Source organism: Eretmochelys imbricata, chromosome 11 (assembly GCF_965152235.1).
Source record: "Eretmochelys imbricata isolate rEreImb1 chromosome 11, rEreImb1.hap1, whole genome shotgun sequence".
Taxonomy (NCBI): domain Eukaryota; kingdom Metazoa; phylum Chordata; order Testudines; family Cheloniidae; genus Eretmochelys; species Eretmochelys imbricata.
Window position 1 is genome coordinate 26586451 of NC_135582.1, and position 12662 is coordinate 26599112.

Consider the following 12662-nt stretch of genomic DNA (forward strand, 5'->3'; position numbering starts at 1 on the left):
ATTTTGTTTCTAAGTTTAGATTTTTTTATTTAAAGTAAAAAAAAAAAAACCCACCTGAAAATGATCCAAAATAAAACAAAAACACTGACATTTGTATGTGGTTGAACAAAATGTTTTCTTTGACCCAAAACAATTTTGTACCCCTTCTCGTGAGGAAAAAACAAAAAAATTGATTTGAACCTAAAATTGAATTTTTAATTTTTCACTTTGGCCCCCAAACTGAAAAATCAGTTATTCGCTCTGTTCTATTCCTAACTCATTTTATTTTTAGAAAATATATATTCAAAAGCAGATGCCCTGCTAATTCTTCTGCATGTTTTGGGTGGTGAGTTGTGTGGGGATTTTTTTGTGCAAAACTGCAATCCCTGCTGGGGTAAAATAATTGCAACTGAATCAACTTCATTCATTGTTACTGTTGATATATGTATTAGGGTTTTGCTTACTTCCTACTCTAACAGTATAATAAGGCTTGTAGTTTTGTTTATGCTTTTCTAAGGCACACAAAGGCCTTTGGATATTGAGTACCAACTATTTAAACATTTATTAGTATTATTGGCCTGTATCCCTCTTGGAGCACATCAGGCAGGATCTCTCAAGTTCAGCAGTTTTGGCCCTGGTCAGTATCTGGATGGGAGACACCCTAGGAAAGGCCAGCGTTCTTCATGCACTTGTGCTGTGATTTTAGTAGGCGGTACTTTTAATCATTTCTGAGACACTGCCACACTATGGCTTTGGGGGGGGCAGCATTCCATGGACGGAGGCAGCTTTAGAGGGGAAGTAGTGTTATCCATTTTTACGAGCTGTGGTCATTAAAGATTTTTTTTCTCTCTTTTTGAGAGAACAGGGTTAGCCATGACATCCCAACCACATTACAGTTTGGGTAATTACATTCTGCCTACTTAAACTCCCTCTGCAAATTCAGCTGGATCTAATATTTTTGTGCTAAAGTGGTACACAGTGTTACTTTATACTGTCCAAGGTGAATCCACAAAATTTATATTAAAATCTGTTCCTAACTCTACATGCAGAATCCTTCTTCTAACCAAGTTGTGGGAGAGAATTCTTCACAGACATGAGTTTTAACTAAATTGAAGAAAATTAAGGCAAAACTTTCTGGTGCTGAACGCCTCCCACAGCATGTTTTTTTGTTTTGTTTTTGTTTTGTTTTTTTGGGGGGGCTGTTAATTTAAAAGGGATTTTTTTGAACTTCTGTACCTCAAAGTGGATCTTCTTTTTGAGACTTAACCCCTTTACTAACCAGTTTGCTGTATTTGCTATATGAAAATGTTCATATTTAAGCTCCAAGGAGCCAAGGTGTTTAAGAGAAGAATGAACTGTGGCATTGTACTTTATTTCCTAAGGTGCAGGCATTCAGTTTTTTGGTTCTGTTTTTTTAAATCTGAATCCTTGCTATGTCACACTGAGAGAAATATTGTGATGAAAACAATTTAATCACTTGTTTTCATGCCTTCCTTATTATTGCTCAGAGCCAAGACTATTAAGAACACAGTCTCTGTGAATCTAGAGCTGACTGCAGAAGAATGGAAGAAAAAGTATGAGAAGGAAAAAGACAAAAACAAGAGTTTGAAGAATGTTATCCAGCATCTGGAGATGGAACTGAATAGGTGGAGAAATGGTAAGAAACAGTGAAACAAAATATGTATTTATTTTTAATTCTAGATGTTTAAATCTTTCTTTGAATTGCAAAACAGTCATACAAGTTTTCAACACACAAATACAAAATTTCCAAATGATGATGAACTATACTGAACTGGTAAAAGACACTTCCATGATAAATGATTATTCAGTCTACTAGGTTCGTATATATAATACAGAACCAGAAAAAATGGAACATTGGGGTACCAAGGTGGCCTAGTGAGTTAGTTCACTAGTTTCACCTCATGAAGACTGGGTTTGAGTTGCCATAACTAAAAGTTAGTTGCATCACCATTAGACTGCAAACTATTGACCTGCTGTATTATTTGCCATAACTAGCAGGTTTTTTTGCTCAGAGAGATACGAGCACTGGAATAGGAAATAATAAATCAGGATTGAATTGGAGTGACAGTTGTATAAGGAAATTTGCACAGCATCTGTCTGCATTGTACTAGTCTCAGAACAGTACTAAACATTCACTTTCATGAGTACCTAATTTCACCATAGTGTCTTTGGAAGAACTTTAAAGCCTTTGAGTTTGGGGATGGATGTGCATAGAAGCTTAATTTATGTATTGCTGCATCTTCTGCCTTTTTTTTAACTGATGTTGCTTACCACTTTGAATCACTGTGCTAAAGCAGAATAATTCCTTTCAAGATTACCATTCTGCAAAGTTGGCCATTTTAATGGCTCCTTAGAATCTTTAGATCACTTTTTGCCCTTAGGGGGTATGTCTACACTGCAATTAAAACCCATGGCTGGCCTGGACTAGTGGACTAAGGGGCTGCTTAATTGCATTGTAGATATTCTGACTCAGACTGGAGTTGAGGTGAGAGGGTCACAGAGCTCAGGCTGCAGCTCGAGCCCATATTTCTATATCTCAGTTAAACAGCCCCCACAAGCCCAAGCTGGCTGGCCTGTGCCAGCCATGGGTGTCTAACTGCAGTGTAGACATATCCTTTGTGACTGCAGGTGCCTTCATTGCCCTTATGGGGAACAGCAGCCATAGCTGCCTCTGTGCTTATCTCAGTATCAGAGGTGTTCACAATCTCTTCTAAGGGTTTGAGAGAGGACAGAGATGATATTCTTAAAAAGCTAGCTTGTCACTTTCCCAAGCTGATCCAGTTCAGGGTAGATAAAACAGAGGAGGTATTTACTTGAAGTTATAATAGACCAGAGGTGCCAAACCCTTCCATGATAAGGGCCATATTTTACAGAGAGTGTCTCATGAACAATCTGCTTCCTCCTCTTCATGAGTATGTGGTCTGCTTCCCTCTCATTTATGATTGCATAGTGTCTGTGGCAACTATAACATTGCTTATGCAGAAAAGTAGTATTACGGAAGTATATATTTTTAGGTTTCAGAGTAACAGCCGTGTTAGTCTGTATTCGCAAAAAGAAAAGGAGTACTTGTGGCACCTCAAAGACTAACCAATTTATTTGAGCATAAGCTTTTGTGAGCTACAGCTCGCTTCATCGGATGCATACTGTGGAAAGTGTAGAAGATCTTTTATACACACAAAGCATGAAAAAATACCTCCCCCCACCCCACTCTCCTGCTGGCAATAGCTTATCTAAAGTGACCACTCTCCTTACAATGTGTATGATAATCAAGGTGGGCCATTTCTAGCACAAATCCAGGGTTTAACAAGAACGTCTGAGGAGGGGGGTTAGGAAAAAACAAGGGGAAATAGGTTACCTTGCATAATGACTTAGCCACTCCCAGTCTCTATTCAAGTGTGTGTTGTAAATGACTTGTCTAGTTTTAGTAAAGTCCAGCCACGAGGAAGTTTGTGTGGAAGGTTGGTTTTTTATGAGAGTATCCATTTTTGAGAGCTCATTCTTAATCTTTCCCTGTTTGCTGTAGAGGATGTTGATCAGGTGATTCCGCAGTTTCTTTGAGAGCGTGTGGCACAAGCTGTCAGCATAGTCTGTGTGGTATGTAGATTGGAATGGATTTTTTACCTTCAGTCCTTTTGGTACGATGTCCATCTGTTTGCATTTGGAAAGGAAGATGATGTCTGTCTGTGTCTGTACAAGTTTTTTCGTGCAGTTGATAGATTTCCATTCCATATGGCTAAATGCAGTGCCCACGAACATGATACAGTTCTGTGGTGACCTAGAATCCTATTTTCGACATCTCCGACTCAAGGAATATTTCCAACATACCTCTGAACAACATACTAATCCACAGAGACCTCCCTACCAACACTACAGAAAGAAGGATTCTAGGTGGACTCCTCCTGAAGGTCGAAACAGCAGACTGGACTTCTACATAGAGTGCTTCCGCCGACGTGCACGGGCCAAAATTGTGGAAAAGCAGCATCACTTGCCTCATAACCTCAGCCATGCAGAACACAATGCCATCCACAGCCTCAGAAACAACTCTGACATCATAATCAAAAAGGGTGACAAAGGAGGTGCTGTTGTCATCATGAATAGGTCGGAATATGAACAAGAGGCTGCTAGGCAGCTCTCCAACACCACTTTCTACAAGCCATTACCCTCTGATCCCACTGAGAGTTACCAAAAGAAACTACAGCATTTGCTCAAGAAACTCCCTGAAAAAGCACAAGATCAAATCCGCACAGACACACCCCTGGAATCCCGACCTGGGATATTCTAGCTACTACCCAAGATCCATAAACCTGGAAATTCTGGGCGCCCCATCATCTCAGGCATTGGCACGCTGACAGCAGGATTGTCTGGCTATGTAGACTCCCTCCTCAGGCCCTACGCTACCAGCACTCCCAGCTACCTTCGAGACACCACTGACTTCCTGAGGAAACTACAGTCCATTGGTGATCTTCCTGATAACACCATCCTGGCCACTATGGATGTAGAAGCCCTCTACACCAACATTCCACACAAAGATGGAATACAAGCCATCAGGAACACTATCCCCGATAATGTCACGACTAACCTGGTGGCTGAACTTTGTGACTTTGTCCTTACCCATAACTATTTTACATTTGGGGACAATGTATACCTTCAGATCAGCGGCACTGCTATGGGTACCTGCATGGCCCCACAGTATGCCAACATTTTTATGGCTGTCCTAGAACACCGCTTCCTCAGCTCTTATCCCCTAACACCCCTACTCTACTTGCGCTATATTGATGACATCTTCATCATCTGGACCCATGGAAAAGAAGCCGTTGAGGAATTCCACCATGATTTCAACAATTGCCATCCCACCATCAACCTCAGCCTGGTCCAGTCCACACAAGAGATCCACTTCCTGGACACTACAGTGCTAATAAACGATGGTCACATAAACACCACCCTATACCGGAAACCTACTGACCGCTATTCCTACCTACATGCCTCCAGCTTTCACCCTGACCACACCACACGATCCATCGTCTACAGCCAAGCTCTGCGATACAACCGCATTTGCTCCAACCCCTCAGACAGAGACAAACACCTACAAGATCTCTATCAAGCATTGTTACAACTACAATACCCACCTGCGGAAGTGAAGAAACAGATTGATAGAGCCAGAAGAGTTCCCAGAAGTCACTACAGGACAGGCCTAACAAAGAAAATAACAGAACGCCACTAGCCGTCACCTTCAGCCCCCAACTAAAACCCCTCCAACGCATTATTAAGGATCTACAACCTATCCTGAAGGATGACCCAACACTCTCACAAATCCTGGGAGACAGGCCAGTCCTTGCCTACAGACAGCCCCCCAACCTGAAGTAAATACTCACCAGCAACCACATACCACACAACAGAACCACTAACCCAGGAACCTATCCTTGCAACAAAGCCCGTTGCCAACTGTGCCCACATATCTATTCAGGGGACACCATCACAGGGCCTAATAACATCAGCCACACTATCAGAGGCTCGTTCACCTGCACATCCACCGATGTGATATATGCCAGCAATGCCCCTCTGCCATATACATTGGTCAAACTGGACAGTCTCTACGTAAAAGAATAAATGGACACAAATCAGATGTCAAGAATTATAACATTCATAAACCAATCGGAGAACACTTCAATCTCTCTGGTCATGCGATTACAGACATGAAAGTTGCAATTCTTCAACAAAAAAACTTCAAATCCAGACTCCAGCAAGAAACTGTTGAATTGGAATTCATTTGCAAATTGGATACAATTAACTTAGGCTTGAATAGAGACTGGGAGTGGCTAAGTCATTATGCAAGGTAACCTATTTCCCCTTGTTTTTTCCTAACCCCCCCCAGACGTTCTTGTTAAACCCTGGATTTGTGCTGGAAATGGCCCACCTTGATTATCATACACATTGTAAGGAGAGTGATCACTTTAATAAGCTATTAGCAGCAGGAGAGTGGGGTGGGAGGAGGTATTTTTTCATGCTTTGTGTGTATAAAAGATCTTCTACACTTTCCACAGTATGCATCCGATGAAGTGAGCTGTAGCTCACGAAAGTTTATGCTCAAATAAATTGGTTAGTCTCTGAGGTGCCACAAGTACTCCTTTTCTTTTTATATATTTTTAGTGTCTCTTAATGCTGTTTAGCAGTTGAAAAAATTAGGAGGAGGAGTCCATGAACCACAGTTTTAGGAGCCTATATAAGCAATACTAATTATTGCAGGTTGGATTTTTTTTTTTAAAGTTTCAGGTCTCTATTGCGCACTTTAGGAACATATGTAATACAGAACTAAATCTTAAAACATAAAAAAACAAAACAACCCCTAGCCTAAATAATCATTGCTTTAAGTTATCATACTTAACAAACATCTAATTAATGGCACCTTCCACCTCATAGCAACGGAACTGCTGACCATCAGGCTGTAACTACTTGCAGCCAAACCTAGTAATGCCTGCCATTGTCTGGTTCATCCTAGTCTAGCCTCCACCAGTTTAGCTCATTTCCCGGAATGGTAGAAATCCCCTGACTCTTTAACACTCAGATGAAATGTTCATGCTCCTGGAAATCCATAGAGGCAAGGAAGATCCTAGTGTTCAAAAAAGCTTAAAAAAAATCCTACATACAGATACATGTAATATTGGAATTGGACATGTTGGTAATCCCTCTCATGCTCACGCTTGTCTGTAATAACTTTTTAGGACAAGATCATTTTCTGCATTTGGAGTTGATAAAAACACCCAGATGGGGCAAAATATTGGTATTGATTTTTTTGTGTGTGTGTGAAGCAAGATCTTTTGTTTAATTTTAACCTTAAAATTTGGTATGTTCCAATGGCTTTTCTCAAAAGAAATGAAGGAATTTGTGATTAAATGATTTTGTCTTTGTTAACCACTAAATTGAATTAATTTACTACAAGTGAACACAATTTCAGGTAATTTTTCTAGAGCATAAATTGTCATATGATAGCTGCAATTACACAGTTGCTTGTCTATGAATGGAAAATTATATTTTTAATTTATTTGTTACTACAGTGTTCAATTAAGTTCATCTGGAGTAACTGGGCTGTTCTAGTCATGAAATGATAGAGCATTTACTTGGTAAATAACTGTGGAAATTTATAAACAGAAAATGTAATGTTAAGATTTTTTTTCCTGTAAGAGATCTTCTTTAATGTGGTTTTCACTGTGGTTTGTCACAAAATAATTAAACTACCATAATAACAATACATACAACTATTATAAGTCATCTAGCTCCAAAGTCTGTTTTCAATTAAACCAGTGTAAATCTGAAGTAACTGCACTGAAGTTAGTGATTTGCTTTAGACTTACACTGGTACAGCTGAAAGCAGACATTGGCCTCTGGAATGGCTATCACTAATTGCACAGAGCTCTGTTCTCTTCCAATATACCAACAGCTTCTGGAAGTAAAAAGCTGCACGGCAAACTTTTGAGCTAGACCAATTATTTCAGCTGGCAGGACTGCAAGCAGTTTACAATATGTTTCATAAGTAATAAAATTCACATAAGGTCACGGGAAGGCACAGAAGAGGAGATACAAACATTTATAAAGGATCTTATTAATTTCTCACCTTTATTTTAATTTTTTAATCACTATTTTCCAGCATGGAATTCTACTTTCTGGTGCATCTAATATAGCTGGATATCTCCTTGGTGTGAGCTTGTCATTAGAATAAGCAATCTGTTAGAACTGCATTAGAGACTGTCAGTCTGATCACGCGCCTGCCCTCTTGTGGCTTTCAGATGGAATTTCTGTGGAGATCAGTAAATGTGCTGTTCTGAGTAGCACAAAGAGTGGAATTGCTATTCCATTCTCTGTGTAGGGTTCGGCTCATGTAGGGGGAGAGAAGGTAATTTGGTTGGTAGTTTTTGTATTTGAAATTTCAGCATGTAAATGCCAATTTATAGGATTTTATCTACTCCAGCATTCTGACAAATAGTGACATTTTGACAAATAGTTAACTGTGACTATCTTTACTTAATACTTGACTGCAGTTTTTTTCTTCTTAAAAATAAACTGTAATTATGGGGAAAACCACTTGAATGGGGTCATTACAAAATTTTTTTTTTACTTCAGCCAAATCCTTTGTGTTTATGCAGCTAGTAATCGAAAGGTTAATTTGTATGCTACATACAAAAAACGCTGATAGTATGAAGTAAATGCACACCAGTGATTTGGCATGGACAGATATGAAAATCTTTGAATTTGTGGTCAGAAGATAGGTCAATTACACTCATTTTGAACATCATATGTAAAATCTTCTATGGGAAGAGGCAACTGCTTTTGATTTTGATGAAAGCAGGAGAAATCAAACCTTTCTGTTTATATAAATGCTCTCTTTCCCCAGGTGTTGTTTGTGGTTGTATTCCTTATTACAGTCAACTGACTGCAATGATAGCTTTCTTGGGCCATCTCTAGAGACTCAGGCCACTTCCGTGCAGGGAATATTTCTCCATTAGTGCAGTGAAATTGCCATGGAGACAGTTTGCCTGGTGTTGGGTCTTGTGTAGTGCTGGGAATTTATAATCTCCTAATATGCTTGTATGTTTGATTCTATGTTTGTTAAATGTAACTTTCCAAATCTCCTTTCCATCCTAGAGGGACAGTAGCATTTTAGAAAAGGGAACACAGATGCATGGCTGTACGCAGAGTAACCAGTTCTTACAGAAAACTGTCTCCTTTTTATTTTTTTTCTTAATGTATGCACTTTCTCACCCCCAATTCTGTCTCACTGGCCTGGCCTAGAAGCAGATTAACTGCATTCAGAAATATATTATTGGCTGGCTGTCTGACCTTCTGAATAGCATTGTTTGGTGGAAGGCTCCGTAAAAGGTGACTTTCTCTCCAAATGAAGCTGTAGTCGAAACAAAGATGTGTGCACAAATCCCACTGAAGTCAGTCAGCGCCAATTAAGTGTGCACATACCCAAGGACAGAATTTGACTTGTGTATTCTAGTAAGAAGGATAATGTCATATAGTTTTAAGACCCAAATTTCGGTAGTGGTGGTTTTTCCACACAAAGCAATATGAATGGAAAAGTTTGAGTTTTTAAAAACCAAAAAAAGAAAATTAAGATGTTTGAACTTTTTTTTGTAGAGGTTACTTACACATCTTGGGAACCCAAACGTAACAGCACTGTTCTAGTTCCCAAAGGCCAAAAAGTATCTGCTTTCATTGTTTAATATGAGCGAAATGCAAAAGCTAAATCAATAGCATAAATGGTGAAAAATAAATTATATTTAACATTTTCAGTATTAATCATATAAAGTGATATCAGCAATGTAGACAAGGAATATTTTTAATGTTGGATTTCTATGGTGCTTGATTTTCATGTTATATGTTTAATAATTTTGTTGTTTTTTTAAAGCTTGAAAATTTTATTTTCTCACTAACTTTGATTACAGCTGGGAAATATTGATCATTGCAGTCCCAGGCCCTGTTCTTTCTCCCAGGGCTGAATTACCATGTCTCCTTTTGTTTTGTTACATTTGCGTTATTTAGTTGTTTACCTAGCAGCGTTATGGATAGTGTCTGCACAGTTGACAGGAGTGACTGCTAGTTATTTCATCTATGGAACAACAATATCGTAAGCTCTCACTTAAACTGTAGCTATTCTCTCGATTTAAAAAAATCTTCATGCAGAATAGTGGAATTTAACCTTCCGAAACCCCATACAATACACACAGTATTTACCAACTACAGGAGTGTTTCCACCAGATTATAATGAACATCAATTCAATTTTTGGCATTAACTACTTGCCTGTTCCTTTTCAATGAATTGCAAGAGACTAGTAATTGGAATGTACATATGTTTTTGTAAAGAAAATATTGTTCAGAGAAAATTCTTCTGAAGAAAAAAGTTTAAGAACATCATATCTAGTTTTATTCTGCCACTGCATACCAATCTAAATCATTCCACTTTAGATGCCCAGAGTTACAATTGCATGTTGCTTTTTGCTGTTTCAGTCTCTGTGACTGTATTGGAACTTTGCTGTTTTCATGCAACTGTTTTGATCTTTGTATTCCTTTGTATAGCAATACGTAGCGGTGGGAAGAAGAGGATAGCAGGAAAATGGGGAAAATAGATACTTAAGCCTAATGTGCTTTAAAATGAGTCTGATTTTTTTTGTCTCTTACTTACATCATTCCTCCTCCTAATTACCAGTGTGGGGTGTGGCCATACCATCCCTGAATCTGACTTAATACCTGTTTTTATGCTCTCTTCCGTCTAGCTCCTTTGACTTGTGCTAGGGACCAGTCTGACAGCTGAGTTCCTGGCCTCTTGTTTTCAGAACTGCCTCTATTTCCCATGGATTCTAATAACATGCTTCCTGCAACTGTTTCCTCTCTGCCACTGCAGGAGAAGCAGTGCCTGAGGATGAGCAGATCAGTGCTAAGGAGCAGAAAAATTTGGAGCCCTGTGACAACACACCCATCATTGACAACATTGCACCTGTTGTTGCCAGCATCTCAACTGAGGAGAAGCAGAAATACGATGAAGAGATTACCAGTCTCTACAGACAGCTGGACGACAAGGTCTGGAAATTGTTTCTTTGAGCCTATTCTAAGTACATAAACTGTTTCCAACAGTCAATGGGTACATGTACCCAGCTGTTTCATTATCAGTGCTGTATCCTTCCCAAACTTCAAGCTGTTGTCCCTTCTATTTACTATTTAGAATAGGCCTACACTCCATCTTCACAGCTTGGGAGGGACGTGCATGGCTGCCTACCCTCACAGTGGTGAGAGGCACCTTTGAGACTGCCCCTCTCCACAGGTGAGGGGGCTGTTGGCTTACTTCAGTTTTTTATATAGTTTTAAGAAACATTTTCTCTGCTATATATTTTTATTTAAACTAGTCTGTGTGTGTGTTCTTGGCTTGTAGCCATAGCCTAATTGCCTTCAGTTTTCTTCCTCAAAGTTGCTCATTTTCAGTCTAACCATAGTATGGAATTGTTTGAACTGCTTTAGGGATTTCTCTGTGTTGTGTATAGGAACTTTATGTTCTTACCGCTGTTATTCTTGAGTGTCTCTGTTTATGGTAAATACTGGTCCTATGGATTATTTTTTCCCCTTATGCAGTCCCACTGTGACTATAACTGCACAGAATAGTAAACAGACTTTGACTTTTCTATTATTGGTTAATCATCCTAAAAACAGTTAGCTCATCTGATATCTACAGCTTGATATTTAATACTCACTAGCTGATATGAAAATAGAACAGGGGAGAGAGCCTTCCAGCCCTGTTTGATTTTTTTTTTTTTTTTAAACATCTAGTGAATTTTGGCACCAGAGCCATATAATTGAAACTCACTAAACCTTTACCAATCCTCCATTTTACATAATTACTCAGTGTGGAGGTCACAGATTTTCTATATTTTCATTTTGAGCCCCATGAATTTTCTTTCTGGGTGGGTAGGAAGCAATCCAGGATTCGAAGTCCCGCCACCAGATCTCCTGTATCCATCTATTTTACTCCACAATTTCTTCATGTATGTCTCTATACAGCTCTCATTGAAGTCTATGGAAAGACTGACATTAATTTGTAAGGGCCTGACCCCCTTCTTCCTGAATCCCTCACCTTTTCCAGGAGATCCAGAACCCACATCAGTTACCTACCACCTCATCTCAACATTATTTAGGAGCAGGCAGGGGTGGGAGGGGAAGAGAGCATGAGATACAAATGTTAAATTAAAATTTAATAAGTAAAATCTAAGACCATCCTTTAGGTCTTCTAATGCATCTTGTCTATCTATGTCAGTTTCCTAGAATGCAAGTACCTTGAGACAGGAGTCTTTTATTTGTCTTGTTCAGGTCCAATACATTATCAGTACTTCTCAAATATATGATAGAGGAATTTATTGGGCACCTATAATTCTGAATAGGTGGGCTTGGGTGACAAAATCTCCCGAACAGAAATATTTTCTTTTAACTATAACATATATGTTAGGAGTGCCAAAAGATAAGAACATTTTGGCAAAAACTGATGATTGCTTAAAAATATTCCTGAATCAAAACTTCATTTTAACTCATGTATTTTTTCATCAGGGTTGTTCAACACAAATGGAAAATCATGCGTAAAAAGCTGCATTGGCTCTCTGTCTGCTGATAGCTAAAATCTGTTGGACTCAGGAGAGCACAGGGACTGCACTTGTCTCTGAGTCCTGAATGCAGTGGGAGAGAGTGTTAGGGCTACTTGAACATGTGCTTTCCATTGTGCTCTTGTCCTTGGACAAGAACCATGCACAGTCTGACACCAGAAATATCAAGCAGTGTTTTAATCCTTGATTTGATTTTCAAAATACCATCTGAGCTGCTTGGTGAAATTGCAGATATTCGACATAGCTTATCAAGAGGTAAAAATTCTAGTCATAAAGTACTTAACTACTTACTCTCCCCCGTCCCCTCTAAAGCCACACAGGCTATATTATTATTCAGAGGACTAACTGTACATTGTTGTAGTCACTTGCACTTTTTTTGAGATTTATTTCTCCAGGAAATATAGGAATGCACAATTCAATCCATTATTATACGATTGTAAGGAATATGAAGGGTGGTGATTTTCCCTAATATAAAAACAAGACTTTCCCATTTATAACTCTCAAGAACCCACATTTTATGTT

At 39.0% G+C, this 12662-nt stretch overlaps 1 protein-coding gene across 2 annotated transcripts in view; it reads left to right on the forward strand.

Annotated features, from left to right (window-relative positions):
• Positions 1–12662, forward strand: part of KIF5C (kinesin family member 5C) — a 147541-nt gene that overhangs the window by 71543 nt on the left and 63336 nt on the right. For both annotated transcript variants that reach the window (XM_077830224.1, XM_077830223.1), the window contains exons 11-12: positions 1488–1636; positions 10400–10575. In XM_077830224.1, coding sequence (XP_077686350.1) covers positions 1488–1636; positions 10400–10575 — 325 coding nt within the window. The remainder of the gene's footprint in view (positions 1–1487; positions 1637–10399; positions 10576–12662) is intronic.